This window comes from Calypte anna, chromosome 3 (assembly GCF_003957555.1).
Source record: "Calypte anna isolate BGI_N300 chromosome 3, bCalAnn1_v1.p, whole genome shotgun sequence".
Taxonomy (NCBI): Eukaryota; Metazoa; Chordata; class Aves; order Apodiformes; family Trochilidae; genus Calypte; species Calypte anna.
This window is the reverse complement of record NC_044246.1, coordinates 94753759-94766032: the sequence shown is the minus strand read 5'-3', so window position 1 is coordinate 94766032 and position 12274 is coordinate 94753759. Positions and strand designations below refer to the sequence as shown.

Genomic DNA, 12274 nt, shown 5'->3' with positions numbered 1-12274 from the left:
TATTAGGAAGAAGTTTTTTACTGTGAAGATGGTGAGACACTGGCACAGGTTGCCCAGAGAAGTTGTGGATGCCACTTACATTGTGTACATGGCCAGGCTGGATGGGGCTTTGAGCAACCTGGTCTGGTGGAAGGTGTCCCTGCCCATGCAGGGGGGTTGGAATTAGCTGTTCTTTAAGCTTCCTCCCAACCCAAACCATTCTGTGTGTTTAGGAACTAGTGATTCTGGTGCTTAACATGTTACAATTATTGTAGATGTTAGTAAGAAGAAAGGCTTAAGCTAGCAGAAGAATGATACAAGGGCAGAAGCGTTTACAACTTTCAGATGTTGATTTTTCAAGTATTTGAATGGGAGAAAGTGAAAATGCCTCTTACTGAAATAATGTAGTCTGCAGTTCCAGAAAAGCATTTCATTTTTTAAAAACAGATTTGCAAACATATTCTAGTGATTGTAATCTCAAAACTCTTCCTCTTATGTCTACTTTGCAGTCATTTATTTGCATTGTGTACAGTAAATATAATTATCTTTTCTTATGGACTGATTTTAAGGAGAAGAAAGGCTAGACTGTTCTTTTAATTAACATTCAGAACAGGCAAAGAAGGGTGGATGAAAGTTGCATCTATTCTTTGGCTGTGTAAATGGAAGCCAGTGCAGTCATTCCCCCATGAAGTGCTCAAGGGCAATATACAGAAATCCTTTCATTTGATTCAATTTCACAAAAGATTTAAAGGCAAAAGAATAATTTGAAATTTTATGGGATTCTGTAATATCTCAGGTTTATGTTGCTTTTTCCTGCTATGAAGTAGAGAATTTAGAGATAAAATAACCCTTAATGTGTTCCTTGATCCTTGAAATGTTATACTCTCCAAGGTTTAAGGCAGATGCCTAGTTTAATATAGCAAATTGCATCAAAGAAAACATCCAGTAATGGCCTTAATCTGTATAATGCCTCCAAAAAGAAAAATATCTTTAGAAAACAGTTATTTTGATACATACATAGTGCTGATTTAAGAAACACTGTCGTATACATGTTTATTTTCATGTTTATTCTAGTTTATGCTATTTTGATAGCTTTCTTTTTGGTTTGTTGCATTTTGGTTTATACTCTGGTGCCTGTTGCAGACTTAGGGAAGGAAGGTGCTGGCTGGCAGCTGTGCAGTGTCCAGCACCCATCTGCCCTGCAGCCAGAGCAGGTGATGTGGCTCCTCTCCTTGATCCTCATCTCTCTGCAGAGTGGGTTCCCAGGCTTATATTTAGGTCCTGTTCTTGCCAGCATAGGGTTGAAATCCTTGTGCTCCAGGGGAGTTTGCTGCCCACAGACTGGATTCCAAATCTGTGGCAGGGATGAAGAATCCATAGTTTGGTTACTACTGTGTGAGCTAAATAATCTGCAGAGGTTTCCTGAAAAGATAATCCAGCCTGGTTCCTGTCATTCACCCAAAGGGAAACATCCTGAATCTGTATGAGTCGGGGTGGGATTTTTAGGGGAAGGGAGAGTGTTGTTTCCACAAGAATTACATAGCCATCCTGCCTCCAACATCTGAGAGCCAGAGGGCATTAGCAGGGTTCTGCAAGCTTTGTGTCTTTACACAATTTATCAGAATGTTTTTCAGAGTAGGGTTACCTTATAAACAGATGTACTTATTGATGGTTAGGACAAAGTATTTCTGCTGTTGTTAATATTTGTTGCTGATTTCAGTGCAGGTCCCTTTTTTGCTTAACCATGATTGAAGTAAAATTTTGAGTGGGTCAGTGAAATTGCAGGCTTGTCTTAGAGTTAGGGTGTGGATATGTGATCCCGAACTGTCTTGTGATTGATTAAACAAATTTTGAGTGAAGGAACTGAATAAATTTTTTGGCTTCATCATGCTACCAAAAGCAACCTTCAGGAAGGATGTTTAAACAGAGGTGTAACAGCAAGTCTGCTGCTTGGTGCTAAGCAAAACTTCCCTTTCATCAAGAGATTTTGTGGCCCTTGAGACTTTGATATTTGTTGCAGTTCTAGTGTGTGCTTGTTAAAACTGCTCCTGTTGCTCTTTGTCATACTAGATGAACAAACTTGAACCTTAATTGCAACCATAAAAGCAATTATAAAGTGAGCTAAAAGGAAATGCCTATGCAAAGCTAATATGTGGTAACATTCTACAAGCTGCAGTTTCCTGAGTTGCATTTCACAGCTATCTGCCTGCAAAGGCATTAAAAGCACCTGGTGAAAAAAAAAAAGAAAGATTGGTGATATGTGTATAAATAAACCACTCTGATTTTCAGAAGTAATGAAGACCCTAGGTGCACATCAGAGCGTGAGTTATTTTTGCAATCTAGAGAGAATGTCACAGTTTTTAAGAAGCTTAATTTTCATAGTGTTAAAATGGTGATGTATGTTAAGATTGCTATCTTTGTTATGCTTTCCTCCTTCAACCAAAAATTACATTTATTATATATAACCTGATGTTTTTATTCATTTTAGACAAGCTCTATATGGGACCAGGGCAACTGTACCATGATCTGCAGAACCTTTTACATGACTTGAATGTAGTTGGTCAAATTAGTCAATTAATAGGCAGCCTTAAAGGAAACTATCAGGTAATAAACAAAGCTATATTTATTTTTTAAATATGTTCCTGTTGAAAAGTAGCATAATTGTCTCTGCCTGGGGTCTGTGCAAGACATTCTTTAGTTCTCTCTATAAAGACTGTTTATAATTTTTACCTCTAGTAATTAATTCACAGTTAATTATTTAGTGTTATAAGTAGATTACAGTTGTCTTTCTAATCTTGTTTTTTTGTATTGTTTTTGCGGATATGACAGTTGTCTGCATTTGCTCAGTAGCTGATAAGCTTATATGGAAACAATTACATTTTAATATTAAGAATGTGGATTCTAACAGTCAAGGTAGCAGTAGGATCACTATTTGGAGGAATCTCCTGGTGTCTATCTGAGATCGTAATCCTGGCTTTTGGGGGAAGCTACATTTAAAACTTAATGCAAATATAAAAAGATTTTCAGAGGAATTTTGAAAGTAATTTGCTTTGACCTTGTTCATAACCCTGTTGTTTAGCTTATATTCTGACAAGGAGGCAGTACTTTTACCCCAATTTTCAGAATTAATTCTCCACAGCCTTAAGACTTAATAAATTTGCTTTTTTGCTTTCTATTTTATATGCTTTATGTATGCTTGGACACAATTTTTACCTGCTACCGGCCACTACAGGCTTTGATTATACATAAGTGTGTGTGAATATGTATGTGAAAGCAAATTTTCTCATGGTATATCTTGCCTTCAGAGTCAAGGGCATTCAATAAAACAAAACTTTTTTGAGAAAATATGTACTGCAAAGGAAGATTATGGAAACAATACTTTTTGACAAAATATAACATGTTTTGAAGGTGAAGCTAATGCATTATTTGGAATATGTATAGCACAGGTACCGTAAGATATTCACCTTGTCACATTTACAAAGTCTTTCTGCCTGTACTGCCAGTCACAGCCAACTGTGTTTTGAAAACTTAAAATTCAGTCAGTGTTTGCAGGTAGAGATGTGTAAGATAATTAGAACAGCTTAGCTGAGGAATGAGGCCATCCCTGTTTTTGAAAAAGATGTGAATTTTCATTTAAAAATGTGGAAAATTGGTATACTCCTGTGGATGAAGACTCGTTACAAGTGATACTTTGTGTTACTCAGGTGTGGTTTTATCCTCTGTGACTGGGCACTTACCTTGCAGAGGGCTGTTGTTTCAGCACCCTATTTAAACAGATTCCAACCACTTGGGCAGCTTTCATGATGGCTCTTTAAACATTTTGTCCCAAAGATTTGGAAAAAAAAAAAGACATTAGCAGTATGATTTGTAGACATTTTTTCTGAGATTTTCTTTAGAAACACAATTTTTGAGCTCTGTATAACTTCACTGAAATGAAGTAGAAGGGTTGGGTGCATACCTGAAGGGAATTTACATTTCTTAGTCTGAGACACCTCTCAGACACTTAGGAATGTCATTTGTGTGTCATAAACTTTGAGAAAGGTAAGATTAAACCATCAGATAAAATATGTTAGCAAAATTTTTACTGTTACTTTTGAAATGTGTTTGCAAATATGGCTAAATTATCAATCATTAAAATGTGAAATAAATGAGGCTTAGGAGCCAGGAACTGTTCTTTTTTAATGCAGAGATCACCTTAGTTAGCTTGCTGGAAATAGGCCACTTGTCTGGCATTGAATCTTAGCTTTCTTAATTTTTCAGAATTTAAACCAATCTGTAGCCCATGACTGGACCTCAGGCTTACAAAAACTGATTTTGAAAAAAGAAGATGAAATCAGAGCGGCAGATCGCTGTAGAATTCAGCTGCAACTCCCAGGAAAACAGGACAAGTCAGTAGTAATCTTGATTACAAAACCTTCTAAATGGGCTTATGAATTAGGCATAGATGTACCAGGGAGGATTTGGGAATCAGTAGCTTTCCCCCCTCTTTTTCTGCCATTAGCCTCTGACTTCTGCTCTTGTGCCACAGTTCTGAGAACCTGCGTGTTCTAGAGTAGTGTTGTAGTTTTTCTCCTGTTCCTCATCCATGCATTCCAGGTGTAAGGAGAGGGGAACTGTGGCACTGACAGCTCCTGTAGAAAAGCCACTGTTAGATTCATGTACCACGGAGGGTGTTCTCCTACCATTGCATGTAAAGCATAGGAAGATGAAGGTATGGCATCTCATAGCCTGCATGTTTGTATCAGAGACGTGTCTTTGTCTAAGTGTTAGAAAATAATGAAATTTTATCTTGTTTGACATTCCTAGCCTTTACTGTATCTCATACTCAATGCATTTAGAGTGCATTTTTTTGTCTCTTACAGGTCTGGGCGGCCCACTTTCTTTATAGCTGTGTTCAATACATTTACTCCTGCCATCAAACAGTCTTGGATCAACAATTTACAAATGGCTAAACTGGCCCTTGGTAATTTTTAGTTCTTTAAATTTCCTGTCAAGTTAAGACAGTTCTCAATGTCCTGTGTAATTTTATTTTTGTTGTTTAGAAAATATTTTTTGTGAAAAAAATGTTAAAATTGCAATACAGTAAATAGCAGTGATTGTGCATTATTGCAAAATAATGATGTTATAGATAGGATGAGGTGTCTCATTATGAAGGAACATAATTTTTGCAGTATTTTAAAGAAGTCTATTTTAATTATTACTAATTATTTTACCTAAATCAACAAGAATGAGATACTACAGGAAAGAAAGGTGAGGAAGTTATTCCATTATAAACTCATACACATTCTGGTAACTTTTTAAACCTTGAACTTCAGGTTCAAATGTCTCTTAGCTCAGAGATATCAGTACAGGTGTTGGGTTAATTTGTTCAGGTTTCTGAGCATAAAATAAACTTACTTATGTAGTTCTAATGTAATGCATTGTTTCTATAGTTTGATATGTAAAACTTGAGTTGTTTTGTGGGGGAAGTGTTTTGTTTTTTGTTTTTTTTTTAAACATAAGTCTCTGGTCTTTACTGGAGAGATTATCATAAGCACCTGTCCTAGGTGGGAGCAATAAAGAACGTGCTGTTCTGTAATTAGCCCTGTTATTAGTCTCCTATTTTTGCACAGGGTGTATAGATTTCCAAAGATATCTGGGATTTTGAATTCCTAAGATGAGAAACTCTGAGGATATTCACTTGCTAGAAAGCAGGATTAAACAGCATATCCTCAAAATTCAAAAATTCAGTGCTTTTATGGTATCTCACTGAAGGCAGGCAAAACAACAACAACAACAAAAAAATGGATGTCTCCATCATTCCAGGAGGAGGATTCTTGTAATTATGATAAGTAGTAGTTTGTAGTGATGCTACTTACAGAGGCAGAGAAATGCTATTTGCAAAACAGATTTCCTAGAGTCTGAGGAAAGGATTGGTGTGCTTTTTCCTCTTGTACTAACCTACTGAAAAGACCATTAAGAGAAAACTCTTAAGATTTTGCTAGTGTAAGGTGTTCGGGTTTTGGTTTTTTGGGGTTTTTTTGGTTGGGTTTTTTTGGGGTTTTTTGTATTATCAGTATTTATATAATCAACTATATTAAAGTTTCACACATAATTTTACATTGTCATTTATGCATATATGGTGGTATAAGAACAGCCTGATCAGTATTAACCAATCCTAACAGATTTCTTTTCTGTTGCTGTGGAGAGGTGTGATTATTCAGTGAAAGTATTGTGGGATGTTTGTTTATTCTTTCCTTTACAGCAGAGGATAACCTGTTAGGTTGGTTCTGTGTAGAAGATGATGGGAATCAAATCAAAAAGGAGAAACATCCTCTCCTGGTTAGGCACATGCCAGTGATGATGGCCAAGCAACAGGAGTTCAAGGTGAACAGAACTTTTATTTGGTGTAATGATTGCTTTCTGCTCAAGAATACCATATTGTAAATACATCTATGAGTTCACATCTATCAGTTCCCTTGAGTTACTACCTTGGTGTAAGACCACTACCAATGGAAGGTGCAAGACAGTCACAGGAATGCAAAATACTTCAGTCTTTGAGGCACCAAGGAACATAGTTTTTATTTTCACATATTATGGCATTCAATTTTAGATGTAAGCTCACCACCCAATGAAAATAGTAATGCTAGGAATTTTGAATTGGTCTTGAGGTTTCCAAGTGTTTGATTGAGGCTCCAAGGGAACCTGCAGCTTACAATGGGCAGGAATCTAATCTTTGTGACAGCTGTCTTGTTCTGTGTTACTATGTTGAATCCTCCTCATATTTCAGTGCACAGAGAGCAACAGTTTTAAAATAATTGCAAAATTCATTTTCTTGGGGTCCTATATAAAATGTAGTTCTTTTTAGACCAATGATACAGAAGTCATCTTTGTGTTTTATTTCCTAAAGCAATATATCACTTTGAAGTCATATTTTGACCACTGGCTTTAATGATGAAAAGTACAGGATGTCCAACCCAACAGATGGAAGGGAAGGGTGATGGATACTGGTTTTTCCTATGCATCAGCAGACTTTCTTATCGACCATCAATCAGTTGGGCTTGTGAAAAAACACTAATGGGAATTAAATTGTATATGTATGGCCGGAATCCCAATGTTAAATGAACATCATTGCATGGGTAGTGCTCAAAGCAGGAAGTCTACAGATCCTAGTTTCTAGGGCAGCCTAGACAGGAGGGAAGTTCATTTGATAGCTTCACTTCAAATGTGAGTATCCAAGCCTGGATTCAAAAATTATTCAAAATAATTGCTAGTTGGAAACACATTTGAGTTGTGTAATGGTGTTAATTCAAACCATTCCTGTGATACTGGTTTTCAGAGCAGCCAAAGTCTACTGAAAATCTCCAGTCTCCCATACAACTGTAATCATTCTTATCATACTAAACAGTTGGCTTTTTCTGTTTTGATTATTTTCTAAAGTCACCACTGGTGAAATAACTAAGCTAATTCAAATTTTTATGGAAAATTAGAAGTATTTCTGTTTCCTCAGAGCCTATGTGTTTAAGTCCTGTAAGTCCATGCCAGGAGCCTTGAAGGCCCAGGCTCACCTCCTGTAGCCAAGTAATAATAGGATCTGCTCAGCCAAGTCTGTTGCCCATACAGTTGAGAGATGACTTTGCCTTCTTTGTCTCAGGAGACAGCAGTGTGTGGCAGCACTTACCTGAGCCATGGGTCAGCTGCCAGTTTCACATCTAAAGATAACGTGGGTGTGAACAGAGCTGTCATTCATGCTCCTATGTAGTTGTGCTTTTTTCCCAGATATCACAGGAAAAGATGATCTAAGTATTACTGGTGGTTTTCTCAGCTGAATTTGGCTGTCTGGCCACAGCTTGGGGTAGGAAGAGACCCTTTACTTCCCTGATTCTGGTTGTTAGTTCTCTGCGTGCTGCTTATGATGCTGGGGGGTGTTGGGAGCCTCAAACAACTGTTTCCATTAGAGAAAGTTTACATCCCAGGCAAAGGGCTTCTGTCAAGATTGAAAGCTAAACTACCAGGGTTTAACTGTGAAAAAAACATTATTGGTTTTGACTAAGTGCAAAGTAACAAGCAGCTCAAGAAATATGCAGCATGTCTTCTCTTTAGCTGGTGATGTGTTCAGCTGTCGCAGCTACTGTAAATCACCCCTACAAGTAGATGACTTCATCATGTGCTAAATGAGACATGCTAAGGCTGGTGTAGATAGCTCATTTTCTTTTCTTTTTCTCATCATCAGTTTCCATCTTTTATCTTTATAGTGAATAGTTTTGGTGAACAAGTCACATTATTTTTACTACTGCTACTCACTCAGTAATGCCTGCTGAGTTCAGGATGATTTGTGAAAATCTTTGCACTTTTGAGAATTAAATTAATTAATTCGTTTAAGTAGGATGTATGCTTGGTTTTGTTTTTTTTTTTTTAATTGTACACTCTTGGGAGGTGATGCTGCCAGGTTATGATGAAGTTGTCTAAGTTCATACTAACCAAATCATCTCCAATACATTGCTGTCTGAGATTACAACATTAATGTAAAATACAAATAATCTTGTCTAAAAATGTAGTATCATACCTCATCAGGAGCCTTTTAAATCTCTCCACGGTTATGAATTACTTATGTATATTTGAAGTTTTTGTATTAGCTTTAGGGAGCTCTGACATGGGTTATAATAATCAAGAGTTTTAAAGAGAAGAATAAAAAAAATCAAATATTTTTTAAAAACTTTTATTTAACTAAATGATAGTCTTAATTTAGCCTAATGAAGAAAAGACATGACATGTATCATCAGCCTTACATGTAAAAAGACACTTCGGAAGGGAAGTTATTACGTGATGGCCAAGGTGAGAAGCAACAGACTGACAATTACAGCAAAAATGATGCTAGGTTGGGTATTTGGAAAAACTTAGTAAATGTCATGAAGCATGAACAGATCAGCTGGGGAATTTGTAGTCTTTGGCTTTTCATATCTGTAAGAATAGGTAAGGAATGTTTAAGAAACGACACACATGCAACTGGCCCTGCTCATGGGAAGCAGCTGGATGGACTAAACTGACTTCTTGCCTCCTGTGATTCACTATCTCTCCTGTGATGCTTTAGCTAATTACAGACTAAAATAAGCAGAAATGGGCATCTTTTTAATGTGGTAACTGCTCTCTTTTCCTTTGAAGATTGAATGTGCTGCTTATAATCCTGAACCATACCTCTCTGGTGAAACAGAGTCAGATTCCAGTGCCATAGAACATGGTTTTCTTTGGGTAAGCATAATCTTTAAAAGCTTGAAAAGGGGGTTCTGAAATAATTTTGGGGTTTTTTTTTTTTTCATCCCCCCCCATTTTTTTATTATTGGAGGATGGAATTCTTTAAAGGATCAGTAGTAATTTTGTGCATGTGATCTCTCTTTTCTCTGTCATCTGTGTGGTTTGTTAGTGTGTCACAAAATGAATTCAAAAATGCTGAGCACATTCCAAAGTGAATTATGTGCTAATTTGTAATGAGGGCTTCTAAAACTGATACGAGCTCACACTGTCCTGTTGTCTGTTTCCATATTTAAAAAATGTTTTAGTCATAAGTAATCTGTTTAAGTATTTACATAGGAAAAAAACCAACCCTGTTCTGGCTCATTGCTATGGTGCTAAATATGCAGATGTTGCAGCAGAAAAAGTGAAATAGATAGCACTTTAAAAAAAAAAAAAGCCAAGGATTTTAGTAGCATTTTTCCTTACTATAATACTGAAATGTTAAGAGAACTTTTGTGAATTAGAAGAAGTTAGAAAGTTTTTGCCAGTGGTCTTTTTCAAGGTGGCCCATATAATTTCTTCTTGTGTTTGGTATTTGTAAACTGTCGTCACAAATATATGCCAATAAAATCTCCTGCTACAAATTGTTCTTTATCTGTCTTTCCTATGTTGTTTTTTTTTTTTTTTGTTCAATATAAAGATTAAGAGTTACTGTCTGGCAACACTTACTGCAGTATGCTCAGGTATTTTTTTTTTACTAAGATCAGGTCATGAAAATATACAGATTTGTGGACGTATTGATGATACTTAGTTCTGGATCAGAGAGAAGTTTAAGATCCTGTATCAGCAAGTTTACAAGTCTCTTCCTGTTGGGGCAGAGCATTTATTTGTAGACCTGTTACTGTGCAAAGAACAGGCCTCAGCTCTGTCATCTGTTTTAAGAGAATCTGAGACAACCTAGAACACTAATTATTAAACTAGTGTATTACACATGTACTTGGAGTCAGACATCAGAATAAACCATAATATTATTCCTTTCAAACTGCTGTTTTTGTGATTTTACAAGGGGATATTATGTATCACTGAGCTCACTCAAGTGAGTGTTTTCAAACCTTGAGTTTGTGCTGGATTATTTTCTTGTTTATAACTTAATGCATGAAAACTCATATTCATATATATAATTCGAGATGCACTGTTCAATTAACATTGCAGTCATTCCTTGTTTAATACTCATCTACCTGGAGACAGATATCAGTCTTGGTCTTTTTTATTTTCTTTTCCAATTCAGATTGGAAGTTGTACTAATCAGATGGGCCAGATTGCAATAGTCTCATTTCAAAGCTCCAGCCCCAAGGTTATTGAGTGCTTCAATGTGGAATCACGGATTCTCTGCATGGTCTACATACCAGAGGAGGAGAAACTGAAAGAGCAAAATAAAGCTCTTGACTCTGAAAATGTTCTTGCAAAAACTTCTAATGTGCCTACTATTTGCCTTGGCATGGAGGAAGGAAGGTGATTCTCGTTTTTAGTGTACTATGTATGATTTACTGATTATGTTTGCTATTCTATAGCAGAATTATGAGAGATGCTTGCAAAAAAATGTTTCCTTTTTAAAAAAGTACCCATGCAGTATCTAAGTGCCTTCAATTTACCCTTTCCCTCTAAATCAAGAAAAAATAACACTCTATATAATCAACTATTTTGTGTTTGAAAATAAAATAATGCATATATTTGATGAAAGAGATTTAATTCATCATCATGTCTAAAAAATATATTACTTTATTTTAATGTTGCAACCTAACAGAACTGTAAATATTACTTTTGTGATGTTAAAACATAATCTTTAGGCATTGGAAGATTTTCAGAAGGACAAAGTGTTAATGACCAAAACTATTAACTTCTACACTGTGATATTGTGCAGAATGTGTCACATGAATAAATAATATTGGTGTTTACTATTGGCATGAATTATTTTGCTCTGTTTGAACTGATGACCTTACTGAGTCATCATGTGATTTATTAAAAAAGCTGTATTTTCTAAACTTAATAGGTCAGTAAGTGAACAGATCTTGTTATTGCTAGTGAGTACATAAGTATGTATATATATGTATATATAAGTATGTATATACATAACAATGTGAGTTTTGAAGCTGTTTCTAACTAGTTTATACGATGAACAACAAAATTCTTTAAGGAAGATTCTGTTTTCAAAAGTTTCAACATGTGATTATCTTTGCTTATGAAGTGCAATTAATTCCAGACTTAACTACTCAATATTCCTAACTATGGTAATAATCTGTAGGAATGCTGGGAATTTTAAGTGTAACTGATGTCTTATAGTGAGATTTTCTTTTCCCTGGTTCTCCAGGTAATAATTTAATCTTTTTTGTTAAAAAAAAAAAAAACAACAAAAAAAAACCACACCACAACAAAACCCTAATAAAAAGTTTGGATGGAGTCATAATAAGGATTTGGAGCTGAATTTTTATTATGGATTATGTTTGTCCAGGCAAGATAATAGGAAAAGTGTTGTCATATATAAATGTTAAGTAATTGCAAATTGTCTACATAGACATTTTGGAGGGTCAAGATACTTCTTTTCATATGCATTTTCCTGTGTATTTAAGTAGTAAATCTTTTTCCCTCCCCATATTTTATTCTAAACCTTTTTTGTACATATTCTAATAAGAACTGAATAAAATGTAATTTCATGGGTTGTTTTTTTTTCTTCTTTTTATAGCATTTCTATTTACAAAAGTTGCCAAGGCTCAAAGAAAATTCGACTTCAACACTTCTTCACTCCTGAAAAATCAACTGTTATGAGTTTAACATATATGTCTCAATACTTGTTTGCTGGCTTGGTAAATGGAAACATCTCAATCTACACAAAAGCAGAAGGTAATGTAGTGATATGATTTGACAATATCCTGAGGAACTCATGTGTCTGTATATTTTGGCAGAAGTAGTTTTCCACTATTATATTTTCCAAAAATTCTTTGTAAAACTGCTGAACTAAGGTTGCTACAATTTCCAGTATTTGTAAAAAGATTTTTTTTTCCCTTTTGGAAGGATAGCAGAAGCTTTC

General features: G+C 35.5%; 1 protein-coding gene across 1 annotated transcript in view; it reads left to right on the top strand.

Moving 5' to 3' along the window:
- ARHGEF10 (Rho guanine nucleotide exchange factor 10) overlaps positions 1–12274 on the top strand; it is a 107495-nt gene that overhangs the window by 70745 nt on the left and 24476 nt on the right. The window contains exons 19-25 of the mRNA XM_030448639.1: positions 2468–2583; positions 4240–4367; positions 4842–4942; positions 6224–6345; positions 9121–9207; positions 10478–10701; positions 11930–12087. Coding sequence (XP_030304499.1) covers positions 2468–2583; positions 4240–4367; positions 4842–4942; positions 6224–6345; positions 9121–9207; positions 10478–10701; positions 11930–12087 — 936 coding nt within the window. The remainder of the gene's footprint in view (positions 1–2467; positions 2584–4239; positions 4368–4841; positions 4943–6223; positions 6346–9120; positions 9208–10477; positions 10702–11929; positions 12088–12274) is intronic.